The sequence below is a fragment of the Lampris incognitus genome, chromosome 13 (assembly GCF_029633865.1).
Source record: "Lampris incognitus isolate fLamInc1 chromosome 13, fLamInc1.hap2, whole genome shotgun sequence".
NCBI lineage: Eukaryota > Metazoa > Chordata > Actinopteri > Lampriformes > Lampridae > Lampris > Lampris incognitus.
In genome coordinates, this window is record NC_079223.1 from 49,915,378 (window position 1) to 49,941,480 (window position 26,103).

Sequence of the window (26,103 nt, forward strand, 5' to 3'; positions counted from 1 at the left end):
ATCAGTGGGGAGTTCATTCCACCACTATGGGGCCAGGACAGAAAAGAGCCTTGACCGGGTCGATCGGCAGCAAGGGCCTCTGAGCGACGGGGCAACCCGGCGTCCCGAGGCAGCAGAGCGAAGTGGTCGGGTAGGGGTGTAGGGCTTGACCATGGCCTGGAGATAGGAAGGAGCTGTTCCTTTCACTGCCCTGTAGGCTAGCACCAGAGTCTTAAACTGGATGCGAGCAGCTACTGGGAGCCGGTGTAGGGACATGAGAAGGGGAGTTGTGTGGGAGAACTTAGGGCGGTTGAACACCAGATGAGCTGCAGCTTTCTGAACAAGCTCCAGAAGTCTCATGGCCGACGCTGGGGCGCCAGCAATGAGGGAGTTGCCGTAGTCCAGCCGGGAGATGACCAGAGCCTGGATGAGCACCTGTGCCATCTCGTTGGTGAGGAATGGGCGAATCCTCCTGATGTTATAGAGGAGAAATCTGCAGGAGCGAGCAACCGATGCAACGTTTTCAGCAAAGTTGGTTGTCCAGGATCACACCCAGATTCCTCACAGTCCGAGTTGGCGTCACCACGGTGTTGTCAATGGTGATGGCCAGGTCTCGGTGTGGGCAACCTTTCCGCGGGAGGGACATCAGCTCTGTCTTGTCCAGATTGAGCTTCAGGTGGTGTGTCGCCATCCACTCCGAGATGTCAGTCAAGCACGCAGCAATGCGTGTCTCTACTTGTGTGTCAGAGGAAGGAAAGAACAAGATCAGCTGGGTGTCATCGGCATAACAATGGTAAGAGAAGTCACGCGAGCGAATAACAGAACCCAGGGATGTCGTATACTGGGAGAAAAGGAGAGGACCCAGAACCGAACCCTGTGGAATGCCTGTAATCAGTCTGCAAGGCTCCGACACAGATCCCCAAACATTGACAGTGCAGAGCCTGTGACACCCAGCCCCTCGAGGTTAGAGAGGAGGATCTGGTGGTTCACTGTGTCGAACGCAGCTGACAGGTGCAGGAGTGTCAGGACAGAGGAGAGAGAGTTTGCTCTCGCAGAGTGCAGCGATTCTGTCACTGCAACGAGGGCCATCTCTGTCGAGTGACCCACCCTGAACCCTAACTGGTTGGGGTCCAGGAGGTTGTTCTGGTGGAAGTACAACGAAAGTTGGTTAAAGACATCACGTTCGAAAGTTTTGGATAGAAAGGGTAGAAGCGAAACTGGTCTGTAGTTTTTGACGTCAGAGGGGTTAAGTGATGGTTTCTTGAGAAGGGGGGTGACTCTAGCAGTCTTGAAGGCAGATGGAAAGCATCCTGTCCGGAGGGAGGTGTTGATGAGGTGGGTTAGATAGGGAAGGAGTTCAGGTGCTATAGAATGAAGAAGAAGGGAGGGGACCGGGTCAAAGGAGCATGTGGTGGGGCGACTGGATGTGATGAGGTTTAGAACCTCGTCGGGGGAGAGGGGAGCGAGGTGGGATAGGGTGGGACGTGGAGAGGTGAGGGAGGGTGCAGAGGGTGGGATAGTGCAAGCAGCACTAACCAGGTGGTGAGAAAAGGAGGATCTGAAGTTGTTTACCTTCTTGTCAAAGAAGTTAGCGAAGTCATCAGGGAGAAGGGGGGAAGTAGGAGGAGGAGGTGGTGGGGGTTGAAGAAGTATAGAGAGGGTTTCAAAGAGTTTCTTAGGATTAGAGGCAGAGGATAGAATTTTGGAGCGATAGAAGGCAGCCTTAGCAGCAGAAAGGGAGGAGGAGAAAGTGGAAAGAAGAGAGGGAAGTTAAAAAGGTCCTCTGGGAGTTTGCCTTTTCTCCATTTGCGCTCTGCCACTCTCAGGCTCCATCTGTCAGTACATACTGAGTCGGTCAGCCAAGGGGCAGGTGGAGTTGGGCGTGCAGGCCTGGAGGTGAGGGGACAGAGGTTGTCCATAGAAGAGGAGAGGGTAGAGAGAAGAAGATCAGTCACAGTGTCAGAGGGTAGGAGAGAGAAAGATTCAGGTGTAGGGAGGATAGAGGTAACAGAGGAAGAAAGATCAGTGGCAGAGAGAGAGTGGAGGTGTCTACGGGTGGAAACCATGTGGGTAGGGGAAGGGGCTGAGGGGGGTGAAGAGAGGGAGAGAGAGTAGGACATGAAATAGTGGTCAGAGAGCTGGAGGGGAGTAACAGAGAGATTGGAAATAGGACAGTGTCTAGTACAGATAAGGTCCAGCTGGTTGCCGGCCTTGTGGGTAGGAGAAGAGGGTGAGAGGTGAAAGTCAAAGGAGGAGAGGAAAGAGAGAAGAGGATCTAACTTGTTAGTGTGGATGTTGAAGTCACCAAGAAGGATAAGTGCAGAATCATCAACAGGGAAGTGCGAGACAAGTGTGTCAAGCTCATCCAGAAACTCACCAAGGGGGCCTGGTGGGCGGTACACAACCACAACGGTGAGTTTGACTGGATACGGACAGTAACAGCATGAAATTCAAAAGAGGGCGGAGAAAATTGTGGAATTTTAAACAAGAGGGTATTTCCATTTCAGGGAGATTAACAGGCCATTACCACCACCCCGCCTCCCAGCTCTGGGAGTGTGAGAAAAAGATTACACATCAGACAGAGCTGCGGGTGTGGTAGTGTTTTCTGGCATGATCCAGGTCTCAGTTAGAGCAAGAAAGTTGAGGGAGAGCAAGGATGCGTAGCCTGGGATAAACTCAGCTTTCCGCACCGCAGACTGACCATTCCAGAGCCCTCCCGTCACCACTTGCTCAACGTGAGTGGAGAGAGTGGGATAGATGAGATTGGTAGAGTCACAGCGCCTAGGAGTGACCCAACGTCTATGCCAGCCCCGAGAAGAGGAAAGGACAGGAATGAGAAGGAAACACATAGTCTATACTAGGTACACAAAATACAGATGACTGACTGGATCTAAAAAGAGCAGTCTGTGCTTGACGAAGTCTTGGCTTGAAAAAGTCGCGCTTGCCTTTGTTCACTCTAGCCTTCGTTCAATCTTGTTTGCCTGATGCTTGGAAGCTGACGCTTCCAAGTAGCAGCAGTGATTTAAACAACACTGATTGCTAATTGTCTGCTGGGAGTGCAGGCCACACCCTGGCCACTTAACACCCAATGGGCCAAAGAGGTACACTGAAAATAGGCTTATTGCCCAGAAACTGGTCACTTATGTAAAACTCTATCAAACCTCACACCTATCAAACCTATTAAAACTGCAAACAGCAAGTTACTAAGGAATATATTTATAAGCTAAAAGGATAACTAAGTCAAAACAGCTAGGCAACAAGAAATATTTAAGGGCACACTAGGTGAAAAACAGCTACAGCTAGAATAGGTAGTAAATAAGACAAGTAAATAGAATAAGACAGCTACAGCTAGGATAAGATCCCACTAGGAACCAGCAGCAGATGTATAGACAAAAGGACTAATACTCAAGCAGCTTGAATAAGACTAGTAGAAGCTTGTTATGCAAGAAAGATGATACTTACTCTATTCTAGATGAACCAGCAATTCAGAATAACTCCAGAAGTTAAGATGCACACACACAACATATTAAACTACCTGGGAGCGTGTATTACACAACATATTAAACTACCTGGGAGCGTGTATTACACAACATATTAAACTACCTGGGAGCATGTATTACACAACATATTAAACTACCTGGGAGCATGTATTACGCAACATATTAAACTACCTGGGACCGTGTATTACACAACATATTAAACTACCTGGGAGCGTGTATTACGCAACATATTAAACTACCTGGGAGCATGTAGTATTACACAACATTTGACGGTAAAACGCACTTCCATACACAACTCAGTGGAGAGAAGTCGGACATTTTCAGTGGAGCCACGTGCTCCAGCAGCAAATCACAGCAGCGATCAATATTCACCAGTACTGAAGTTCACATCCCGCTTCTCTGAGGTTTCTAACTTCAACCACTGTCCCTTCTCTTTTTCATCGTGTGTGTGTGCGTGCGTGCGCGTGCGCGCGCGTGTGTGTCTACAGATCTACAGCATCTCTATCAATCTATTTGTATGTGTATGTATGAGTGTAAATATGTATGTATATATGTGTACTTATATGGATGTATGTCTGTTTCTGTCTCTCTAGCTCAGCTATTGCGTGTCTCGCGCCTGTCTCACGCATGTCTCACCCATGCCTCGTGTCCCAGGCCACTTTACGAAGTTTGAAGAAATGACAGCTCCAGATACAGCAGCCAGTTCATTCCCATTACGAGCGTTTATCTATCTATTTATTTATTTACCACTGCTGCCTGTCTCCCAGTCTAGAGTCCACACCCCAAAAGATCTGCACTCCGCACGCACACACGCACACACGCACACGCATTATTTGCGCAAATGTATGAAAATTCCTCGCGCGCAAAAGAAAGTGAATCCCATCTGGGTGGTGTAGCGCGAGCCTTGTGTGTCTTAGGAGACGTAGAACACGTTCTCGCTCCCAACTCGTCACATATGGACGCAGAGGGGGTGGAGCAGCGACCAGGACGGCCCGGAAGAGTGGGGTAATTGGCCGGGTACAATTGGGGAGAAAAAAGGGGCGGGGCCAAAATATATATACATTAATAATAGAACGTAACCTTACCTCCAGGCGTTACTCAGGAACTGCTCCTGAACTGTCCTCTAGTCGGTCCGCAGAGAAGAACCAGATCTCGCACGTCAATACAAGTTACAAGTTTAAGGTTTTGTGTCCTACTTTATTTAAATTGACTGGCGCTTTTGTGTTTTACTTTAAAGTCAAAGTGATTCTCAGAAACCCCTGGTTATTCTCGCGGTGACCGCAGAGCAGCACTTCCTGTTTGTTTTCCCCGGTAGGCCGGTCTGGTCTTCCGTGACAACCCAGAACAGCTGATCATCGCCCTGGAGCCTGAGGCAGCCTCGATCTACTGCCGCAAGCTGCGTCTGCATCAGATGGTGGACTTGGGCTCCCGGACCACTCAGAACGGCTTCAGCCCCACTGACAACGTTGGGGCCGGGATGACCCAGGGTAAGTACCACCCGGTCCATGTTACACCGGGGTGATTGTGTGCCAGTTTAGTTTGATGTAGTCCTAGGAATTGTTTACGAGTGTTATAGACTCGATGACAACCGAGTACGTGTTACTCTGGTACCAGAACCATCTCTGGTACCAGAACCATTCTTTCCTACAAAGTCTCCTCTAATCTCACGTTTGATGACTGAACACATAAATTACTAAAACCACTGAGACTAGTTCGGTGGTTTAAGCTTAAAGCTCCATGTGATGGGGGCGTCCGGGTAGCGGAGCAGTCTATTCTGTTACCTACGAACACGGGGATCGCCGGTTCGAATCCCCGTGTTATCTCCGGCTTGGTCGGGCGTCCCTACAGACACAATTGTCCGTGTTTGCAGGTGGGAAGCCGGATGTGGGTATGTGTCCTGGTCGCTGCACTAGCGCCTCCTCTGGTCGGTCGGGGCGCCTGTTCAGGGGGGAGGGGGAACTGGGGGGAATAGCGTGATCCTCCCACGTGCTATGCCCCCCTGGTGAAACTCCTCACTGTCAGGTGAAAAGAAGCGGCTGGTGACTCCACATGTATGGGAGGAGGCATGTGGTAGTCTGCAGCCCTCCCCGGATCAGCAGAGGGGATGGAGCAGCGACCGGGACGGCTCGGAAGAGTGGGGTTATTTGCTTGATACAATTATGGGAGGCGGGGGGGACAAAGCTCGATGTGATAACTTGTAACCCTGCTGAAATGTATTCATTATTATAAGATATCATTTTGAATAAATAATTTCATAGTTTAATAGAATTTACAGTCAAAATGTTAAGATTCATTGACCAGCAATGAACATATGATTTTGCTCAATGAGAGAAATGCATATTGGGTAATGTTCATGTTTTACTGAATACAGCATTTAAAAGTTAAATATTTGTTGTGTAATGATATCTGTGAAAATGCTTTAAAAATGCCTGTAAGAATAGGAAGAAAGGTACACAAATGTTTTGTGAATTTAGTTTATTTCTGAAACTCTGGTGAATGAGCCAATCACATTGGAGGTCAAAGGACAAGGAAGTGGGTGGAGGAGAGTAACAGGAAGACAGTGTATGACACGAGGGAGTTGAGAGAGAGCGACGAACGAGTAAGACGAGAGAAGCGTGTTGTCTGCTGAGAAGGGAAACACGAAATGTTATGTTAATGTGTACACCATTTTTAGTGAAAGTGTTCAACCAGGACTCTGATACTAAACTTTAATGGTGATACTTCTGTCCGTTTTGAGTGAACTACTCAGCACAAGAAGACAGAAAGAAGTTTAAGTTAGCTGCTGACTTAGTGGCTAGTGCTTTTGCATGGACTTTGCTAACAAGCTAGCGACCAGCGACCTGGACTAGTAAAGCCTGTGTGGAACTGCGAAACGGACGACGAACAAAGACCCCGACGGAGCCGAATAGCATTGCTGAGTGGTGGACTTTGCCGAGATCGTCAGCTGCGTGAGTCTTCTCTTCATCGTGAATCTTCTTGTCATATCTCCTCTTGCTGCCACCGCCTTGGACCTTGTGTATTTGAGGCTACATTCCACTGAGTAAAGGTACCGTTCTTTTGTTTTTTGCCTGCGTGGTGAAGCAGCCATTTTCTTTAAGGCTACAGCGTTCACCAGCTACACTCAGGCTTGCATCATTTGAACTGAGTAGGTGAAAGTAGGCTAGGTTACTGCCGGCTTTTTCTTTTCTTGGGCCCTTATGTTTTCAATGTGTATGTGAATGCATTTGACTGGGAGATTTCAAAAGATATGTGAAAACGAAGCATTTAAACACTGAACAATATTTTCTAAGTAAATATTTTATACTTTTTTATAACGCAGTGGTGGTGAATGACTACTTTTGATATTTTACGTTAATTAAGAAAAAGAGTATTTTCTGTTAAAAAGTGGAAGAGTGTTTAAGGGTTACAAGTAATTCTAGACATTTTAATTCAATTCTAATGTGTACGAATTAATGCTTAAATAGTGATTTTGAATGAAAGAGTATTGCATATAGCCTAATAAGTAGTAATTACCCACATACAAGTTAAACACTGATATGTTTATTAGTGAAACCCCACTCATTTGATTGATTGGATAGATGTTTTAATGAACTCAGGCTAGCCACCTCTCACTATAGCCAACCCCGCTAGAGAGGCGCTACATAAATTGGAGGCACCGCTGGGATGATAGTGTGGGTTTCTTGTTTTTTGTACATGTTACTATTGAACATTAGCATTCTGGAGCTTTAAATAGTGCTAACTGATAAGCTAATATGGAACATATAGAAGATCTAGTATCAGAATTAAAGGGATGGTGCCATGGCGAGGCATTAGATGAGGCTCATGCAGTCATGGTGCTCATTCGAGAAGATGTAGACAAGTGCAATTGAAGAGACAATGCAAACAGTCAAGTGTTTGGGACATGTGCGTGTCAGAGGCCGAACTTTCAACAGCTTACACAACCGATACTTTGCCTTGTGTGAATGTAAGGAAGTAGTAAAAGGCGACAGGGTTCCCTTTGAAATGTTTCCTATTGATAGTGGAGGGCCGTGGTCCGTTGTCATAGCAGATGAAGCTACACGAGCCTGTACACAATCTCAGATGTCCGGCTCGCAGCAAGCTCCAGGTAAGCGTGTTGAAGACATTCGCACCTTGTTCTCTGAAGATGAGTCCATTCTGCGAGCTGTGAGTGATTTACTTGACAAGACGTCAAAGTCCTCAAGTGAGCATGGAAGCTGGAGAGGAGCAGTTCGACCACTGGTTGGGTCAGGCACGGCTCATGGTGGAAGAGTGTGACTGCTCTCACAAAGAGAAAAGGCGGAGACTGATGGAAAGTCTTAGAGGCCCGGCGCTTGACATTGTAAAAGCAGCACAAGCCAGTGATCCTGATGTGAGCCCTGAAGACTGCTTGGGACACTTGAGCATGCTTTTGGGACAGCAGAGTCAGGAGAAGAGTAATACTTTGCATTTCGCTTACTGCAGCAACAACCAGGTGAGAAGCTGTCTGACTTCCTCAGACGCCTAGAACATTCGTTGAACAGGGTACTGCAGAGAGATGGTCTCCCCGTTGATTGTGCAGATAAAGCAAGACTCGAACAGTTGTTGCATGGTGCCATAGCCTCTGATCTGATGTTAGTTAACCTTTGTCTGAGAGAGAGGAGAGCAAAGCCCCCGACCTTTCTCCAGCTGTTAAAGGAGATATGACAGAGGAGGAATATGAGGCCTCATGAAAGAAGATTACTCCTGTCATGCAAAGTGGAAATGTAAGGCAGAATGTTGATGTGAAACAGAATGAAATTCAGAACTTGAAGTCTGAGATCAAAGAACTTAAGGCCTTGTGTGCAAAGTGGAACTGAAGAAGCCTGTTGCTCAAGAAATCCTGATGATAGACTCATCACCAGCAGCCGCCTTACCTGCTGATGTGATTTGTCATCCCATGGTTGTGCCCAGTGGGGCATTAGATATCAACAGCTTGAGAATACTACTCAAGAATGAATCTTCAAGAGAAACTTCCATACCTGCTGGAACAGTGATTGGATGTGTGTACCACATTGATTCAGTAGTGACAATTCCCCCTAAGGAGAATGTTTCCTCTGACTTTGATGAGAGTATGATCAATTTTGGAGACTCTCCTATCTCAGAACAATGGAAGAACAGATTATGTAAGAAACTTGCTCAGAAGTCTCATGTCTTCTCAATGCACGAGTGGGACGTGGGATTATCAAAAGGAGTAGAGCACAGAATCCGACTTTCTGATTCCCGGCCTTTCCGTCAACGATCACACCGGCTGGCTCCTGCAGATATCGAAGACGTGAGAAAGCATTTACAAGAACTGCTGCAGGCAGGGATCATAACAGAGTCGCGAAGCCCCTATGCATCCCCAATAGTTGTAGTCAGAAAGAAGACTGGGGCCATTAGGATGTGCATAGACTACCGACTGTTGAATAGCCGAACCATACCTGACCAGTATACAACACCATGCATTGAAGATGCACTGAATGCCTTAACAGGAAGTCAGTGGTTCTCCGTACTGGATTTGCGTTCAGGCTACTACCAGATAGCTATGTCCAAAGAGGACAAAGAGAAAACGGCATTCATTTGCCCATTAGGATTTTTCCAGTTCGAACTAATGCCTCAAGGCATGGGGCACCAGCAACCTTTCAGAGGTTAATGGAAAAGGCTGTTGGTGACATGAACCTCTTACAAGTGCTAGTGTACCTTGACGACGTGATCGTGTTCGGAAAGACTCTCGAGGAACACGAAGAGAGACTGCTCAAGGTCCTAGATCGTCTCGGGGAAGTTGGGCTGAAACTCTCAGTTGACAAGAGCCAGATCTGTCTGCCGAGGGTCAAGTACCTGGGGCACATCGTGTCTGCAGATGGCGTCACCCCAGATCCAGACAAGATTGAGGCCATCACTACATGGCCAATGCCAACAAACCTGAAGACGTTACAATCTTTCCTAGGATTTTGCGGTTATTACCGCCGATTCATTCAGAACTATTCTGCAATTGTTAGACCACTGACTGAACTCACAAAGGGCTATGCTCCAACTCAGAAGAGAAAGAATTATGCCCAAGATATGAACAAAGTCTACTTGAAAGAATCGGAGCCTTTCGGGGAAAGATGGGACAAATCCTGCTCAGATGCGTTTCATCGCATAATTCACTGTCTGACACATGCGCCTGTCCTGGCATTTGCCAATCCACAAAAGCCATACATCCTGCATGTGGACGCAAGTTTGAAAGGTCTTGGTGCTGTCCTTTACAAAGAACGCCCCGAATGCCTGAGACCAGTCGCCTTTGCGAGCAGAAAAGTAAGCTCTGCAGAGAGAAACTACCCCATACATCAGCTGGAATTCTTGTCACTCAAGTGGGCGGTAGTCGATAAATTCCACGACTATCTGTATGGGGCAAGATTCACCGTACGTAGTGATAACCACCCGCTTACGTATGTGCTGTCCACAGCCAAGCTCAATGCGGTGGGGCATCGCTGGCTAGCTGCTCTATCGACGTACGAGTTTGATGTGCGGTATCGCCCAGGCCGACAGAACATTGATGCCGACCTGTTGTCAAGGAACATGCCAGACGAGGATGACAACGGCTGGGTGACTATACCTCAGTCTGGAGTGAAGACCATCTGCCAGAGAGTCTACATCCCAGAGTCTGCCCGTAGTACACCAGTGTGTGTTGCTCAGCTTGGAGCATATTCCCACTGTGTTCCTGATCTGTATGCGTTTCCGACACGCATGGAGTTAAAGTCCCTGGAACTCATGTCTAAACAGAGTCTCAGGAAGGCTCAGGAAGAGGATGAAGCCATTGGACCAGCCATCCAGGCAGTCAAGCATGGGCGCTGGCCAGAGGATGTGAATGTGAGTCCTGAGTTGTCCAGATTGTAAAGAGAAGCTGGGAAGCTATCAATGAAAGATGGATTGCTGTACTGGTACAGCAAGAGATCATCCGGGGATGTGGTCAGTCAAATCATCCTGCCAAGAGAGTTCCGGGAGATGGTTATGCAGGCCATGCATGATGACCTGGGGCACCTTGGGCAAGAGAGAACCATTGACCTGCTCCGAAGTAGATTCTTTTGGCCTAGGATGTCGATGCATGTGGAAGAATACATCAAGAACTGTGGAGAATGTGTAACTCACAAGACCCCTGTACAAAGAGCTGCTCCATTGCGCCAGATCGTAAGCCATGGGCCTATGGACTTAGTGTGCATGGACTTTCTTTCCATGGAGCCCAACTCCAAAGGCATAAGCAACGTGTTAGTGGTCACAGATCATTTCACGAGATACGCCCAGGCTTTCCTAACAAAAAGCCAGAAGGCCCATGTTGTGGCAAAGGTCCTGATTGAGAAATACTTCATACATTATGGACTGCCTTCGAGGATCCATTCGGATCAAGGAAGAGATTTCGAGAGCCGATTAATCCGAGAGCTGTTGACCTTGATGGGGATACGCAAGTCGCGGACAACACCGTATCATCCGCAAGGGGACCCACAGCCAGAAAGGTTCAACCGAACTCTGCTCTCCATGCTAGGTACGTTAGGCCGGGAGAAAAAGCGTACGTGGAGCCAACATGTGTCTTACTTGGTCCACGCGTACAACAGCACAAAGTGTGATGCCACAGGGTACTCGCCCTACCATCTAATGTTTGGCAGAGAGGCGAGACTTCCTGTTGACTTGTGCTTTGGAACGTCCCCAGATGGCATAGAAGATGCGTGCCACACCCAATATGTCACAAAGCTGAAGGAAGACTTGAAGCAAGCCTACAAGTTAGCCTCTGATGCTGCAGACAAACGGCACCTGAGAAACAAGAGGTTGTATGACTGTCGCGTTACCTTTCAGTCCATAGAGATCGGCGACCGAGTACTGCTCCGGAACCTAGGCCTGAGAGGCAAGCACAAGCTGGAAAGTAAGTGGAGTCCTGACCCGTATGTTATCATCGGAAAGATGCCAAACCTACCTGTGTTCAAGATCAAACGGGAGGATGGAAGTCTAGGGACAAAGACTATACACAGGGACCACCTTCTTCCTATTGGACAGCTTGTGAGAATGCCACCCACCAACCAGGATGCTGATCCACCTGCCAGACCCAAGACCAGAATAGACACCCGAAAGAAAAGTCAAAGAGACTTAAGACCAGAGACTCAAGAGTTACATGAGTTTTCTGATTCGTCCTCTGACATGGAGTATTATGTCACTCACCGTGTCACTCGGAGAGAGCCGGTCCCGAGGGTGCCAAATACTGCCAGGCCAGTAGTTGACTTAGAAGATGACCCTGAACCAGAACATGATAATGACTCTGAAACTGATAATGACCCTGAAACTGAAAATGACCATAAAGCTGAACCTGGTCATGAAGATGATTCAGACCCAGAAGATATTGACGACAACTCTGAACCGGAACCCGAGGATGAGGAGTGCGATCAAGAACTAGCTCCGGAAGAGACCAGTGAAGCTGGATCGGAGTCTGAAGAAGAAGAAGAAGTATCTGAGGTCCATGAGGATAGAGTGGAGCCCAGAGCTGAGCCTAGACCTAAGAGATCTGCCAAGCCAACAATGAGACTCACCTATGATGAGCCCGGTAGATCAAGAGATCAGCCTCTGACCATTGTACACAGAGGTATAGTCATTAAAATAGGAAAACACTAGGAACACTAGTTATTATGCCCTAAGGACTCCGTTGTTAGTTTATTAGTGTCTGATGAGGACACACAGACATTTAAAAGGGGGAGGGTGAAACCCTGTTGAAATTTATTCATTATTATAAGATATAATTTTGAATAAATAATTTCATAGTTTAATAAATAGAATTTACGGTTAAAATGTTAAGATTCATTGACCAGCAATGAAGTTATGATTTTGCTCAATGAGAGAAATGCATATTGGGTAATGTTCATTTTTTACTGAATACAGCATTTAAAAGTTAAATATTTGTTGCGTAATAATATATGTGAAAATGCTTTAAAAATGCCGGAAAGAATAGGAAGAAAGAGGTACACAAATGTTTTGTGAATTTAGTTTATTTCTGAAACTCTGGTGAATGAGCCAATCACATTGGAGGTCAAAGGACAAGGAAGTGGGTGGAGGAGAGAAACAGGAAGACAGTGTATGACACGAGGGAGTTGAGAGAGAGTGACGAACGAGTAAGACGAGAGAAGCGTGTTGTCTGCTGAAAAGGGAAACACGAAATGTTATGTTAATGTGTACACCATTGTTAGTGAAAGTGTTCAACCAGGACTCTGATACTAAACTTTAATGGTGATACTTCTGTCCGTTTTGAGTGAACTACTCAGCACAAGAAGACAGAAAGAAGTTTAAGTTAGCTGCTGACTTAGTGGCTAGTGCTTTTGCATGGACTTTGCTAACAAGCTAGCGACCAGCGACCTGGACTAGTAAAGCCTGTGTGGAACTGCGAAACGGACGACGAACAAAGACCCCGGCGGAGCCGGATAGCGTTGCAGAGTGGTGGACTTTGCCCGAGATCGTCAGCGGCTTGAGTCTTCTCTTCATCGTGAATCTTCTTGTCACATCTCCTCCTGCTGCTGCCGCCTTGGACCTTGTGTATTGGAGGCTACATTCCACTGAGTGAAGGTACCGTTCTTTTGTTTTTTGCCTGCGTGGTGAAGCAGCCATTTTCTTTAAGGCTACAGCATTCACAAGCTACACCCAGGCCTGCATCATTTGAACTGGGTAGGTGAAAGTAGGCTAGGTTATTGCCGGCTATTTTCTTTTCTTGGGCCCTTATGTTTTCAATGTGTATGTGAATGCATTTGACTGGGAGATTTCAAAAGATATGTGAAAACGAAGCATTTACACACTGAACAATATTTTCTAAGTAAATATTTTAAACTTCTTATAACGCAGTGGTGGTGAATGACTACTTTTGATATTTTACGTTAATTAAGAAAAAGAGTATTTTCTGTTTAAAAGTGGAAGAGTGTTTAAGGGTTACAAGTAATTCTAGACATTTTAATTTAATTCTAAAGTGTACGAATTAATGTTTAAATAGTGATTTTGAATGAAAGAGTATTGCATATAGCCTAATAAGTAGTAATTACACACATACAAGTTAAACACTGATATGTTTATTAGTGAAACCCCACTTATTAGATTGATTGGATAGATGTTTTAAAGAACTCAGGATAGCCACCTCTCACTATAGCCAAACCCACTAGAGAGGCGCTACAAACTGTTTTTGGTAAAATATTAATTGTTAAATGTTGTAATCAGGGTGTTGAGATGCAGTGACACACTCATCTCACCTTGAGACCCTTCACTGTCGCCTGTTTCCTAATCCCGGGTGTACTGGTAAATACAGTAACAGGATATGTTACTCTCACATGGAAAGTGATACGTCTTACTTAACATCCTGTTATCTTTAGTGGACACCAGAGGTCTGGTGGAGGCTAATACTAATTGGGATGCTCATGCTAATTTGCAGCCATGGATGAGAGAAGTCAGTCTTCAACATTGGTTAATGGTAAAAACAAGAACAAGTTCTGCTGATAGCCAAACATTAAAAAGGAATATGATAAGCAGTTGTCAAAACGCAGGTGGTTCTTGGACGCGCATTTGCAAGATGGAATAATTGCACAATTTTCCACAATAGGGGACATGTCAAAGAATGGTTGCGCATAATGGCCAATGGCCAGTAAGCTAGCTTACTAGCCATGTTAGTCACACATTTATTGTTGCAATAACAAGAGCTACCAGTTCACTTTCCAATATATCGCTCTTATCATTCAAAACTTCATCTTCCGTCCCTTATCCAAGCCGCTTATCCGAATTTGGTTCAGCTGATGCTGGAGCCTATCCCAGCACTCATTTGGTGGCACGGTGGCGCAGTGGTTAGCGCGGGCGCCTCACAGCAAGAAGGCCCTGGTTTCAAAGCCCGGGGTTGTCCAACCTTGGGGGTCGTCCCGGGTCGTCCCCTGTGTGGAGTTTGCATGTTCTGCCCGTGTCTGCGTGGGTTTCCTCTGGGGACTCCGGTTTCCTCCCAAAGTCCAAATACATGTAGGTCAGGTGACTCGGCCGTACTAAATTGTCCCTAGGAGTGAATGTGTGGGCCCTGTGATGGACTGGCGGTCTGTCTAGGGTGTCTCCCCGCCTGCCGCCCAATGACTGCTGGGAAACTTATCTTCTTTTGTCAAAATAGCTATAAAGAACACAATCCACTGCACACGCTTGTTTGTTGTCTGACGTCATCACAAATGAAACCGCAGCATAAAACTGCAGTTACAAATTCTGACCAGGGTGCCGCTGTAGTGGCAACTTCACATGGACTCTGAATGTTTTAAATAAGTCCTGCAGCGTGAGAGATGGTCGGTAGTTAGAGACAGTGTTGGGAAGTAACTAGTTACATGTAACGGCGTTACGTAAATAAATTGCGACATGAATGTAATTGTATCCGTACAGTTACTGTGAAAAAAATGTGTAATTAGCTTAGTTACTAATCAAAATCTTGATGATTACCATGGGCGTCGGCTTGTTTTGAAAAGTGCTGGGGTAAGGATGGGTTCGATGTGTTCACCCCTTTTTGTTGCCATAAAAGGCTATAACGTGTTTCAGCTGGTAAAAAGGCCTGGGTGAGCTATACTCTTTAAAATATAACCCTCATGAATGAAGTCAAGCCATTCTGAGGCAGAAACAGCTCTTCAGTCGCCAGGTGAGTGTAGCTCCCAATATAATTTTAAAAGTAAGCCTATGTGAGGCCCAACAAAAAACGCAACGTACGTGAATGTCCGATAGCCGGTAGTAGTAGTAGTAGTAGTAGTAGTAGTAGTAGTATTAGTGGTGGTGGTAGTAGTGGTGGTGGTAGTAGTGGTAGTAGTAGTTTTTGTCATGTGTCATTGCTCCAAAGTGAATATGAAGGCCACTGATTTTCCTTCTGACTGCCCATCTGTTCTGTGGAAAAAGAACTGATTCTTTCCTCGACCCATTTCCAACGGTTCACATCCACGTAGACACTGGAGGCTTCAAACTTCTGCTCAATGCTTCCAGTGGAGACGAGGGCCTCTGGATTTATCAGTTAGGTTAAAAACATCAAACTCATTCGACGATTTTCCGCTGTTTGGCCTAGAATGTCAGCAGCTTATCTCTTTCCAGAAGCACCTGGAGGTGTTTCCTTGAAGAAACACGTCAGTGGGAATGTTGGGAACATGTGTGCGCTTAAGTCCAATAGATCTGTTGAAATACTCACTTCACTGCCACAGCCCCAGTCCAGCAAATGCACCGGGCAGCAGCTTTGTTGCCTCACTTGTACACACGGAGATTAAAGCTCTTCGTACAACACGTAGACCAGATGTTCAGCCAGTCCTAAAGGCTATGGGCGTGTCTTTGAAGCCGGTCCTCTCTCATGCTTTTATTCACACTCCTTCACGTTAACGAGCTGATAACACCAGAACGACCGGACTTCGCTCCTGCCTAAAACGACTATGGGCAGTCAAAATGACCGCCACGGTGTTTAAACTCTATATTGTGTCAAGATAAATACCCAGCTGACATATTAATGCATTACATATGTTAGCATGTCTGTTATGAAACTAGCTGACACCAACATTAACATTTTAACAACTTTAATACTATTTTTAAACAGTTTAAAATGGCGGCTGTCCAATGCCTGTAAATACTGCAGCACCTCGGTGGGAGTCATGGTGCGTCTGAAACCAGACATGTTGGACATCATCACACATCAAGTTTAGACTATTTCTCTCCACTGGGGGGCGCTAGTGTGTTTCTAGGACACAGCAACGAACTTCACCAAGGAAATGACGCCACCAACACACGTCATAAATACTGACATGACGCACACCATCACGCTCAAATTACGAGCGGTCATTTTGACCGCTCATGGTCGTTTTAGGTAGATCTTATCGTATCTTTTTTCGTACAATTGATCTAAAACTCATTTAAATGCCAATATTGGAGACTTTTGGAGCATCCATGGAGCGGCAGGTCGCCTGTCGTATCAGAAATGGGAAGCCTTCTGGAACCATAGCTGCAAATGAAGGCTAGATAAATAAACAGGACGTGGTGTAGTCGAGGAGTGACCCCTCCAAGTGCTGCCAGACAGGGAATGAGAGTTTTCATAGAGCCACACCTACTCATGACGTTTCTAGAAGGTCATAGTGGAGACACACTTAGTAGTGGCGACACCACTTTAGAAAATAAAAAATGACATTATATACTCACTCATTTCACTTGGGGGCCCCGTGTGAGTTTAAAACCTTTTCTTACAGTGTTGATGGTTCTGTTGTACCGATGAGACTGATCAGAATACCCCGAATAAACGAAGGTCCATTTGCATGTTTGTTTTGTTCCGTTCTGCATGGCCAGCTGCTTGTTCACTGTTTTTGACACATGTGCACTCCCGTATATATGCCTAGGGTCTTGTGTTCTCGAGCACCTTATTATTATCAATTAAGAAAATGATCAAAAGAGCTATTCCAAAATGGACACATTGACGTCACTACAGATTTAAAGTGGAATTAAAACCCCAAATCCGTGTTACCTCCGGCTTGGTCGGGCGTCCCTACGGGCCAAGTCTGTGGGTGGGAAGCCGGATGTGGGTATGTGTCCTGGTCGCTGCACTAGCGCCTCCTCTGGTCGGTCGGGGCACCTGTTCGGGGGGGGGGTGTAATTGGTGAAACTCCACATCTACCGGAGGAGGCATGTGGTAGTCTGCAGCCCTCCCTGGATCGGCAGAGGGGGTGGAGCAGAGACCGGGACGGCTCGGAAGAGTGGGGTGATTGGTCGGATACAATTGGAGAGAAAAGGGGGGTGGGGGGGGTCCTAAATCGTGTTTTTTGAGCTGTAGACATGTCCATATGCCTCGTGCCCAGTGGTCGCCCAGCTAGAGGCGACCAGTGATGTCACTGAAATTACACGCATGGTTGGCCAACCAACGACGTTGCAGCTAAATGCAGAAGGGTAGAGGCTAGTTCCCATCGATGCAGAGAACGGAAATGGAGTAGAGAACGGTCAACTGAGCATGCGCGAAATCCCTCTACCACGCCTCCACACGCCCCGCGTAGCATCCAGGCGCTAGGATTCTAGGAAGACCCGCCCCTACTCTGCGTCTGATTAGCTAACTTTATAACCCTAACCCCGCCCTAACCCTAACCTTAACTTACCCAAACAACGGAGGCAACGAGTACTTGCGCATGCTCAGTTGACCGTTCTCTGCATCGATGGGAACTAGCCTCTACCAATACAGAAGTAGTAGTTTGGCGGCTCGCATGCTGCTCGTGGATAGAACTGAAGGGCGTCCCCGCCGAGAAAGTCCAGTTCACCAACACCGGCGCTAAGGGGCGCCCGGGTAGCGTTGCGGTCTATTCCGTTGCCTACCAACGCGGGATCGTCGGGTCGAATCCCCGTGTTACCTCCGGCTTGGTCGGGCGTCCTACAGACACAATTGGCCGTGTCTGCGGGTGGGACGTCGGACGTGGGTATGTGTCCTGGTCGCTGCACTAGCGCCCCCTCTGGTCGGTCGGGGCGCCCCCCGGATCGGCGGAGAGGAGGTGGAGCAGCGAACGGGACGGCACAAGAGGAGCTGGGTAATTGGCCGGATACAAATTGGGGGGAAAGTTGGGGAAAACAAAACACCGGCGCTAAGAGACACGCGCAGATCGGGTGAAACGGATCCGCGTCTTCAGAGTTACCGCAGTCCAGTACAGCCGCTGTCCACAGAACCGACGTCAAAACAGCCGCTTATTACACGTCACAGAAGGTTGAGTCAGTTCATCTGGACACGAGGTTTACTGGGAGAACCGTTCCAGCACGATCTAAGCGACCTCTTCCGTCTCAGCCGACTGCAGGTCTCTCCACCCTTATGAGCAGTACAGTGGCATGACGACCTGGCGAACCTGATGTGGGTCCACCGAGTTAGTGTGGCTGGTCAAATGTGCTACGTACTGAGATTTAATTTCACCCAGGGGTCGTCCACAAATCTGAACCCGTGGCTTGGTGTTGCACCAGGGAGGATGTGGAACATGACAGCTGGCCTTCTTACACTGTGATGCTGCAGTTGTGATGGGGGACATGTGATTGTTGATGTTTACTGTAAACCAACACATGCTGATCGGTACTTAAGGTTTGACTCTCATCCTCCACTGGAGCACAAACTAGGAGCCATCAGGACGCTGCACCACCAAGCTGACAATGTCCCCTCCGGACACAGCGGGCGGGGAAGGGGAGAAACCCACATTAAACAGGCCCTGGGTAAGTGTGGTTCTCCTAACTGGGCGTTTGTCAAAGCCAGGAAGACCCCAAACAGTGCAGCCGCCGAGAGAAGAGAGGAGGAGGACACCAGCTGTCTAAGAGTAAACCAGTGGTGAGTCCGTATGTGGCGGGAGTGTCAGAACTGTTGAGATGTGTACTTTCCAAACATCACTTCTCAGTTGCTTTCAAGCCCCAAAACACACTGCGCCAGAGATTAGTCCCCCCCCCCCCAAGCACCCAACGCCAGCACAAACAGAGCAATATACACTCACTGGCCACTTTATTAGGTACACCTTGCTAGTACCGGGTTGGACCCCCTTTTCCCTTCAGAACTGCCTTAATCCTTTGTGGCATAGATTCAACAAGGTACTGGAAACATTCCTCAGAGAGTTTGGTCCATATTGACATGATAGCATCACGCAGTTGCTGCAGATTTGTCGGCTGCACATCCATGATGCGAATCTCCCGGTCCACCACATCCCAAAGGTGCTCTATTGGATTGAGATCTGGTGACTGTGGAGGCCATTTGAGTACAGTGAACTGATTGTCATGTTCAAGAAACCAGTCTGAGATGATTCGAGCTTTATGACATGGCGCATTATCCTGCTGGAAGTAGCCATCAGAAGATGGGAACACTGTGGTCATAAAGGGATGGACATGGTCAGCAACAATACTCAGGTAGGCTGTGGCGTTGACACGATGCTCAATCGGTACTAAGGGGCCCAAAGTGTGCCAAGAAAATATCCCCCACACCATTACACCACCACCACCAGCCTGAACCGTTGATACAAGGCAGGATGGATCCATGCTTTCATGTTGTTGACGCCAAATTCTGACCCTACCATCCGAATGTCGCAGCAGAAATCGAGACTCCTCAGACCAGGCAGCGTTTTTCCAATCTTCTATTGTCCAATTTTGGTGAGCCTGTGCGAATTGTAGCCTCAGTTTCCTGTTCTTAGCTGACAGGAGTGGCACCCGGTGTGGTCTTCTGCTGCTGTAGCCCATCTGCCTCAAGGTTCGACGTGTTGTGCGTTCAGAGATGCTCTTCTGCATACCTCGGTTGTAATGAGTGGTTATTTGAGTTACTGTTGCCTTTCTATCAGCTCGAACCAGTCTGGCCATTCTCCTCTGACCTCTGGCATCAACAAGGCATTTTCGCCCACAGAACTGCCGCTCACTGGATATTTTCTCTTTTTCGGACCATTCTCTGTAAACCCTAGAGATGGTGGTGCGTGAAAATCCCAGTAGATCAGCAGTTTGTGAAATACTCAGACCAGCCCGTCTGGCACCAACAACCATGCCACGTTCAAAGTCACTTAAATCACCTTTCTTCCCCATTCTGATGCTCGGTTTGAACTGCAGCAGATCGTCTTGACCATGTCTACATGCCTAAATGCAGTGAGCTGCTGCCATGTGATTGGCTGATTAGAAATTTGCGTTAACGAGCAGTTGGACAGGTGTGCCTAATAAAGTGGCCGGTGAGTGTATAGTGTAGCTGTTAAGTGTCGGGAGGAGGGCTGCCGTGACTTGTACATTGGGGAAACTACACAGATGCTGGTGAAGAGGATGGCACAACACAGGAGAGCTAACACGTCAGGCCAGGAGTCCACAGTCTACACCATCTACAGACCCGGACCCCACAGTCTACACCATCTACAGACCAGGACCCCACAGTCTACACCATCTACAGACCAGGACTCCACAGTCTACACCATCTACAGGCCAGGACCCCACAGTCTATACCATCTACAGACCAGGACTCCACAGTCTACACTATCTACAGACCAGGACCCCACAGTCTACACCATCTACAGACCAGGACTCCACAGTCTACACCATCTACAGGCCAGGACCCCACAGTCTACACCATCTACAGACCAGGACTCCACACTCTACACCATCTACAGGCCAGGACCCCACAGTCTACACCATCTACAGACCAGGACTCCACAGTCTACACCATCTACAGGCCAGTGGCCACTCTTTCAGGGATGAGGATGTGACCATCCTTGATAGGGAGGAACTCTGGTTTAAACGGGGAGTCAAAGAGGCCATCTAAGAGGGAACGACCATCCCTGAACCGGGGGGGGGGGTAAGAGTATATCTGTCACCATCTTACAATGCTGTGGTTGCAACTATTCCCCAACCCTCTGTGAATAGTACACATGACCATTGAAACTCTAGTTAATGCTCACGGTAATTTACATACCAAACTGACCGTTGGCTGGGGGTCGTTAAGGCCACTGTATTGTTTATAAGGGTGGGGGTACCTGCAGTCAGTGTATTGTTAATAAGGGTGGGGCACCTGCAGTCACTGTATTGTTAATAAGGGTGGGGCACCTGCAGTCACTGTATTGTTAATAAGGGTGGGGTACCTGCAGTCACTGTATTGTTAATTAGGGTGGGGCACCTGCAATCACTGTATTGTTTATAAGGGTGGGAGTACCTGCAGTCACTGTATTGTTAATAAGGGTGGGGGTACCTGCAGTCACTGTATTGTTTATAAGGGTGGGGTACCTGCAGTCTTTATTGTTAATAACGGTGGGGGTACCTGCAGTCACTGTATTGTTTATAAGGGTGGGGGCACCTGCAGTCACTGTATTGTTTATAAGGGTGGGGGCACCTGCAGTCACTGTATTGTTTATAAGGGTGGGGGTACCTGCAGTCACTGTATTGTTTATAAGGGTGGGGGCACCTGCAGTCACTGTATTGTTAATAAGAGTGGGGGTACCTGCAGTCACTGTATTGTTTATAAGGGTGGGGGCACCTGCAGTCACTGTATTGTTAATAAGAGTGGGGGCAACTGCAGTCACTGTATTGTTTATAAGGGTGGGGGTACCTACAGTCACTGTATTGTTTATAAGGGTGGGGGCACCTGCAGTCACTGTATTGTTAATAAGAGTGGGGGCAACTGCAGTCACTGTATTGTTTATAAGGGTGAGGGCACCTGCAGTCACTGTATTGTTTATAAGGGTGGGGGTACCTGCAGTCACTGTATTGTTTATAAGGGTGGGGGCACCTGCAGTCACTGTATTGTTAATAAGAGTGGGGGCAACTGCAGTCACTGTATTGTTTATAAGGGTGAGGGCACCTGCAGTCACTGTATTGTTTATAAGGGTGGGGGTACCTACAGTCACTGTATTGTTTATAAGGGTGGGGGTACCTGCAGTCACTGTATTGTTTATAAGGGTGGGGGTACCTGCAGTTAGCTACTCGGCCAATTACCCCACTCTTCCGATCCGTCCCGGTTGCTGCCCCCCCCCCCTCTGCCGATCTGGGCAGGGCTGCAGACTACCATGTGCCTCCTCCCATACATGTGGAGTCACCAGCCGCTTCTTTACACATCACAGTGAGGATCACGCTATTCCCCCCCCCCCCTGACCAGAGGAGGCGCTAGTGCAGCGGCCAGGACACATACACACATCCGGCTTCCCACCCGAAGAAAAGGCCAATTGTGTCTTTTGAGTATGCCCGACGAAGCCGGAGGTAACGCGGGGATTCGAACCGCCGATCCCGGTGTCGGTCGGCAACGGAATAGAGCGCCACGCTACCCGGATGCCCAAGAAGTTGTTTTAATGTGATATGTAACAAACGAAGAAGTATTTTTTTCAAATAATTCACTTCTTACTTGGTTTTCTCTTCCACTTCACAACCTCCCATGGTCACAATAATCCACGGCTCTGATTGGTTGGTCTTACTGAGGATTCGCCTCTTTCTCGTGCCTGATATTGTGGGGGTGCAGGGAGGAGGAGACGGAGAGGTCGAGTCGAGTCCATCCCGTTTACTCGCCACACAAAACAACACCGATACAGCACAATCTCCCCTGGCAACCAGCTAACCAACCGCTAGGCTGCTGCTAACATGGCTCCACCCCGGAAACTCTAAGCAGTGCCTACGTCATAACACTGAACGTCCGCCTTAAAGGAGCAGCAGCCCCTGCTGAATCTACCCTCATCTGTGTATCGCCACAATATAACTAAACAATGAATGGCAAAATGTATTTTTAGATGAATCAACACATTCTCATCCCATGGTATCATTTATACTGATACTTGGAAAAAGCTGGTTTCCTAATGTTGAGCAGGTGAGATTTCAGAGATGTTTACCTGTGCACACCTGACTAACAACTAGCCAACAAGGCAGCCACAGCTACAACAACTAGCCAACAAGGCAGCCACAGCTACAACAACTAGCCAACAAGGCAGCCACAGCTACAACAACTAGCCAACAAGGCAGCCACAGCTACAACAACTAGCCAACTACGCAGCCACAGCTACAACAACTAGCCAACTAGGCAGCCCCAGCTACAACAACTAGCCAACAAGGCAGCCGCAGCTACAACAACTAGTCAACAAGGCATCCACAGCTACAACAACTAGCCAGCAAGGCAGCCACAGCTACAACAGCTAGCCAACTATGCAGCCACAGCTACAACAACTAGCCAACTAGGCAGCCACAGCTACAACAACTAGCCAACAAGGCAGCCGCAGCTACAACAACTAGCCAGCTAGGCAGCCACAGCTACAACAACTAGCCAACAAGGCAGCCACAGCTACAACAACTAGCCAACAAGGCAGCCACAGCTACAACAACTAGCCAGCTAGGCAGCCACAGCTACAACAACTAGCCAACAAGGCAGCCATAGCTACAACAACTAGCCAACAAGGCAGCCACAGCTACAACAACTAGCCAGCAAGGCAGCCACAGCTACAACAACTAGCCAACAAGGCAGCCACAGCTACAACAGCTAGCCAACTACGCAGCCACAGCTACAACAACTAGCCAACTAGGCAGCCACAGCTACAACAACTAGCCAACAAGGCAGCCACAGCTACAACAACTAGCCAGCTAGGCAGCCACAGCTACAACAGCTAGCCAACTACGCAGCCACAGCTACAACAACTAGCCAACAAGACAGCCACAGCTACAACAACTAGCCAACAAGACAGCCACAGCTACAACAACTAGCCAACAAGACAGCCACAGCTACAACAACTAGCCAACAAGGCAGCCACAGCTACAACAGCTAGCAAACTAGGCAGTCACAGCTACAACAACTAGCCAACAAGGCAGCCACAGCTACAACAACTAGCCAACTAGGCAGTCACAGCTACAACAGCTAGCCAACTACGCAGCCACAGCTACAACTAGCCAACTACGCAGCCACAGCTACAACAACTAGCCAACAAGTCAGCCACAGCTACAACAACTAGCCAACTAGGCAACCACAGCTGCAACAGTTAGTGTAAGATGACAGGTGGCCTTGCCCAGCCTTACAATAGCAACACATTTATAGATCTGTGAGTACAGTAAATCAGCAAAAAGAAGAAAAGGAGGGCCTTGTCTTTGTTTTGTCTGCCCTCCAGAAAAGAACACCTCATTTTGTACAAACAATCAAAAAAGGCTTACTACAGGAAACAAATGGAAAGTGCCAGAATATCAAGACTGTCACCTTCAGGCATTCTCAGTGCCAATAATTTACTGCTTCTCGTGTGTTACCACTTACTCATACGGCTATATTTGAATCAAATATATGGCACATAAATAGAACACCAGGTAGAAGTTATGGTTTTAGAAGTGATTCCAACATTCCCGCCTTTTCAGATTCCATTCAACAACACCTATTAAATCTTCATAAATTCAGACACTATTCAATTATGATCAGTATCTTGACCTCCCATTCAAGCTGTATATAACAAAAAAGGTGGCCAAGGTTAGGGATGAACCCCTTATTTTACCTGTTATTTTTATTCACGTTTCCTGTTTTACATCCTGTAGAGCCGGGTCCAAACTATGGACCTGAGGCACTGTAGGGCAGATGTCACTTGATTGACAGTACTCGTCGTAATATGCGGGCTGTTCCGAGTAGGGCGATCTTCTGGACTGCACAGATGTTGATGTTTCCTGGTATAGGGTTGGGGAACTTTTCCATTCCCTTCATGAGTCCTAGAGCTCCGCTGACCACTGGTGTTGTTTCAGTCTTCATTCCCCACATCCTGTGGATTTCAGTCTCCAGGTCTTTGTACTTGGTCAGCTTCTCTGTGATTTTCACTGAGGTGTTTTTCGGATGGTATTGCCATGTAGATGGACATGCACCTCTTTTGCTTCCTGTCCCTGATAACGATGTATTGCTTGTTGGCTTTTATCTCTCTGTCAGTGTGGATGGGCGTGTCCCAGAGGATGGTGACACCATTGTTCTCAGTGACCGTTTTTGGCTGATGTACGTACCACTTCTCAGTGGTCTTGATCTTGTAACGCCTGCAGATCTTCCAGTGCAGGTATGCTGCTCCCTTGTTGTGCCTGTACATGTACTCGGTCTTTGCCAGTTCCGAGCAGCCTGAGACAATGTGGTCGATGGTTTCTTCGTACTATTACTATTATTATTATTATTATTATACCTGAATTGTTGTATGAGGAAGTCGGGAGTTGCAGAGAAGTATGTAGGAGTGGTGCAGGATATGTATGAGGGCAGTGTCACAGTGGTGAGGTGTGTGGTTGGAATGACAGATGGGTTCAAGGTGGAGGTCGGATTACATCAAGGATCGGCTCTGAGCCCTTTCTTGTTTGCAATGGTGATGGACAGGTAGACGGACGAGATCAGGCAGTAGTCTCTGTGGACTATGATGTTTGCGGATGATATTGTGATCTGTAGTGAGAGTAGGGTGCAGGTTGAGGAGAGCCTGGAGAGGTGGAGGTATGCACTGGAGAGAAGAGGAATGAAAGTCAGTAGGAGCAAGATGGAATACCTATGCGTGAATGAGAGGGATGACAGTGGAATGGTCAGGATGCAAGGAGTGGAGGTGATGAAGGCATATGAGTTTAAATACTTGGGGTCAACTGTCCAAAGTAACGGGGAGTACAGAAGAGAGGTGAAGAAGAGAGTGCAGGCAGGGTGGAGTGGGTGGAGAAGAGTGTCAGGAGTGATTTGTGACAGAAGGGTACCAGCAAGAGTTAAAGGGAAGGTTTACAAGATGGTTGTGAGACCAGCTATGTTATATGGTTTTGAGACAGTGGCACTGATGAAAAGACAGGAGGTGGAGCTGGAGGTGGCAGAGATGAAGATGATAAGATTTTCACTGGGAGTGATGAAGAAGGACAGGATTAGGAACGAGTATATTAGAGGGACCGCTCAGGTGGGACGGTTTGGAGACAAAGCAAGAGAGGCAAGATTGAGATGGTTTGGACATGTGTGGAGGAGAGATGCTGGGTATACTGGGAGAAGGATGCTGAATATGGAGCTGCCAGGGAAGAGGAGAAGAGGAAGGCCAAAGAGGAGGTTTATGGATGTGGTGAGGGAAGACATGCAGGTGGCTGGTGTGACAGAGGAAGATGCAGAGGACAGGAAGAGATGGAAACGGATGATCCGCTGTGGCGCCCCCTAACGGTAGCAGCCGAAAGTAGTAGTAGTAGTAGTAATAGT

The 26,103-nt window shown here is 47.6% G+C and overlaps 1 protein-coding gene across 1 annotated transcript in view; it reads left to right on the forward strand.

Annotated features, from left to right (window-relative positions):
* hspa12a (heat shock protein 12A) overlaps positions 1-26,103 on the forward strand; it is a 147,894-nt gene that overhangs the window by 101,550 nt on the left and 20,241 nt on the right. Inside the window, exon 7 of the mRNA XM_056292026.1 lies at positions 4,795-4,966. Coding sequence (XP_056148001.1) covers positions 4,795-4,966 — 172 coding nt within the window. The remainder of the gene's footprint in view (positions 1-4,794; positions 4,967-26,103) is intronic.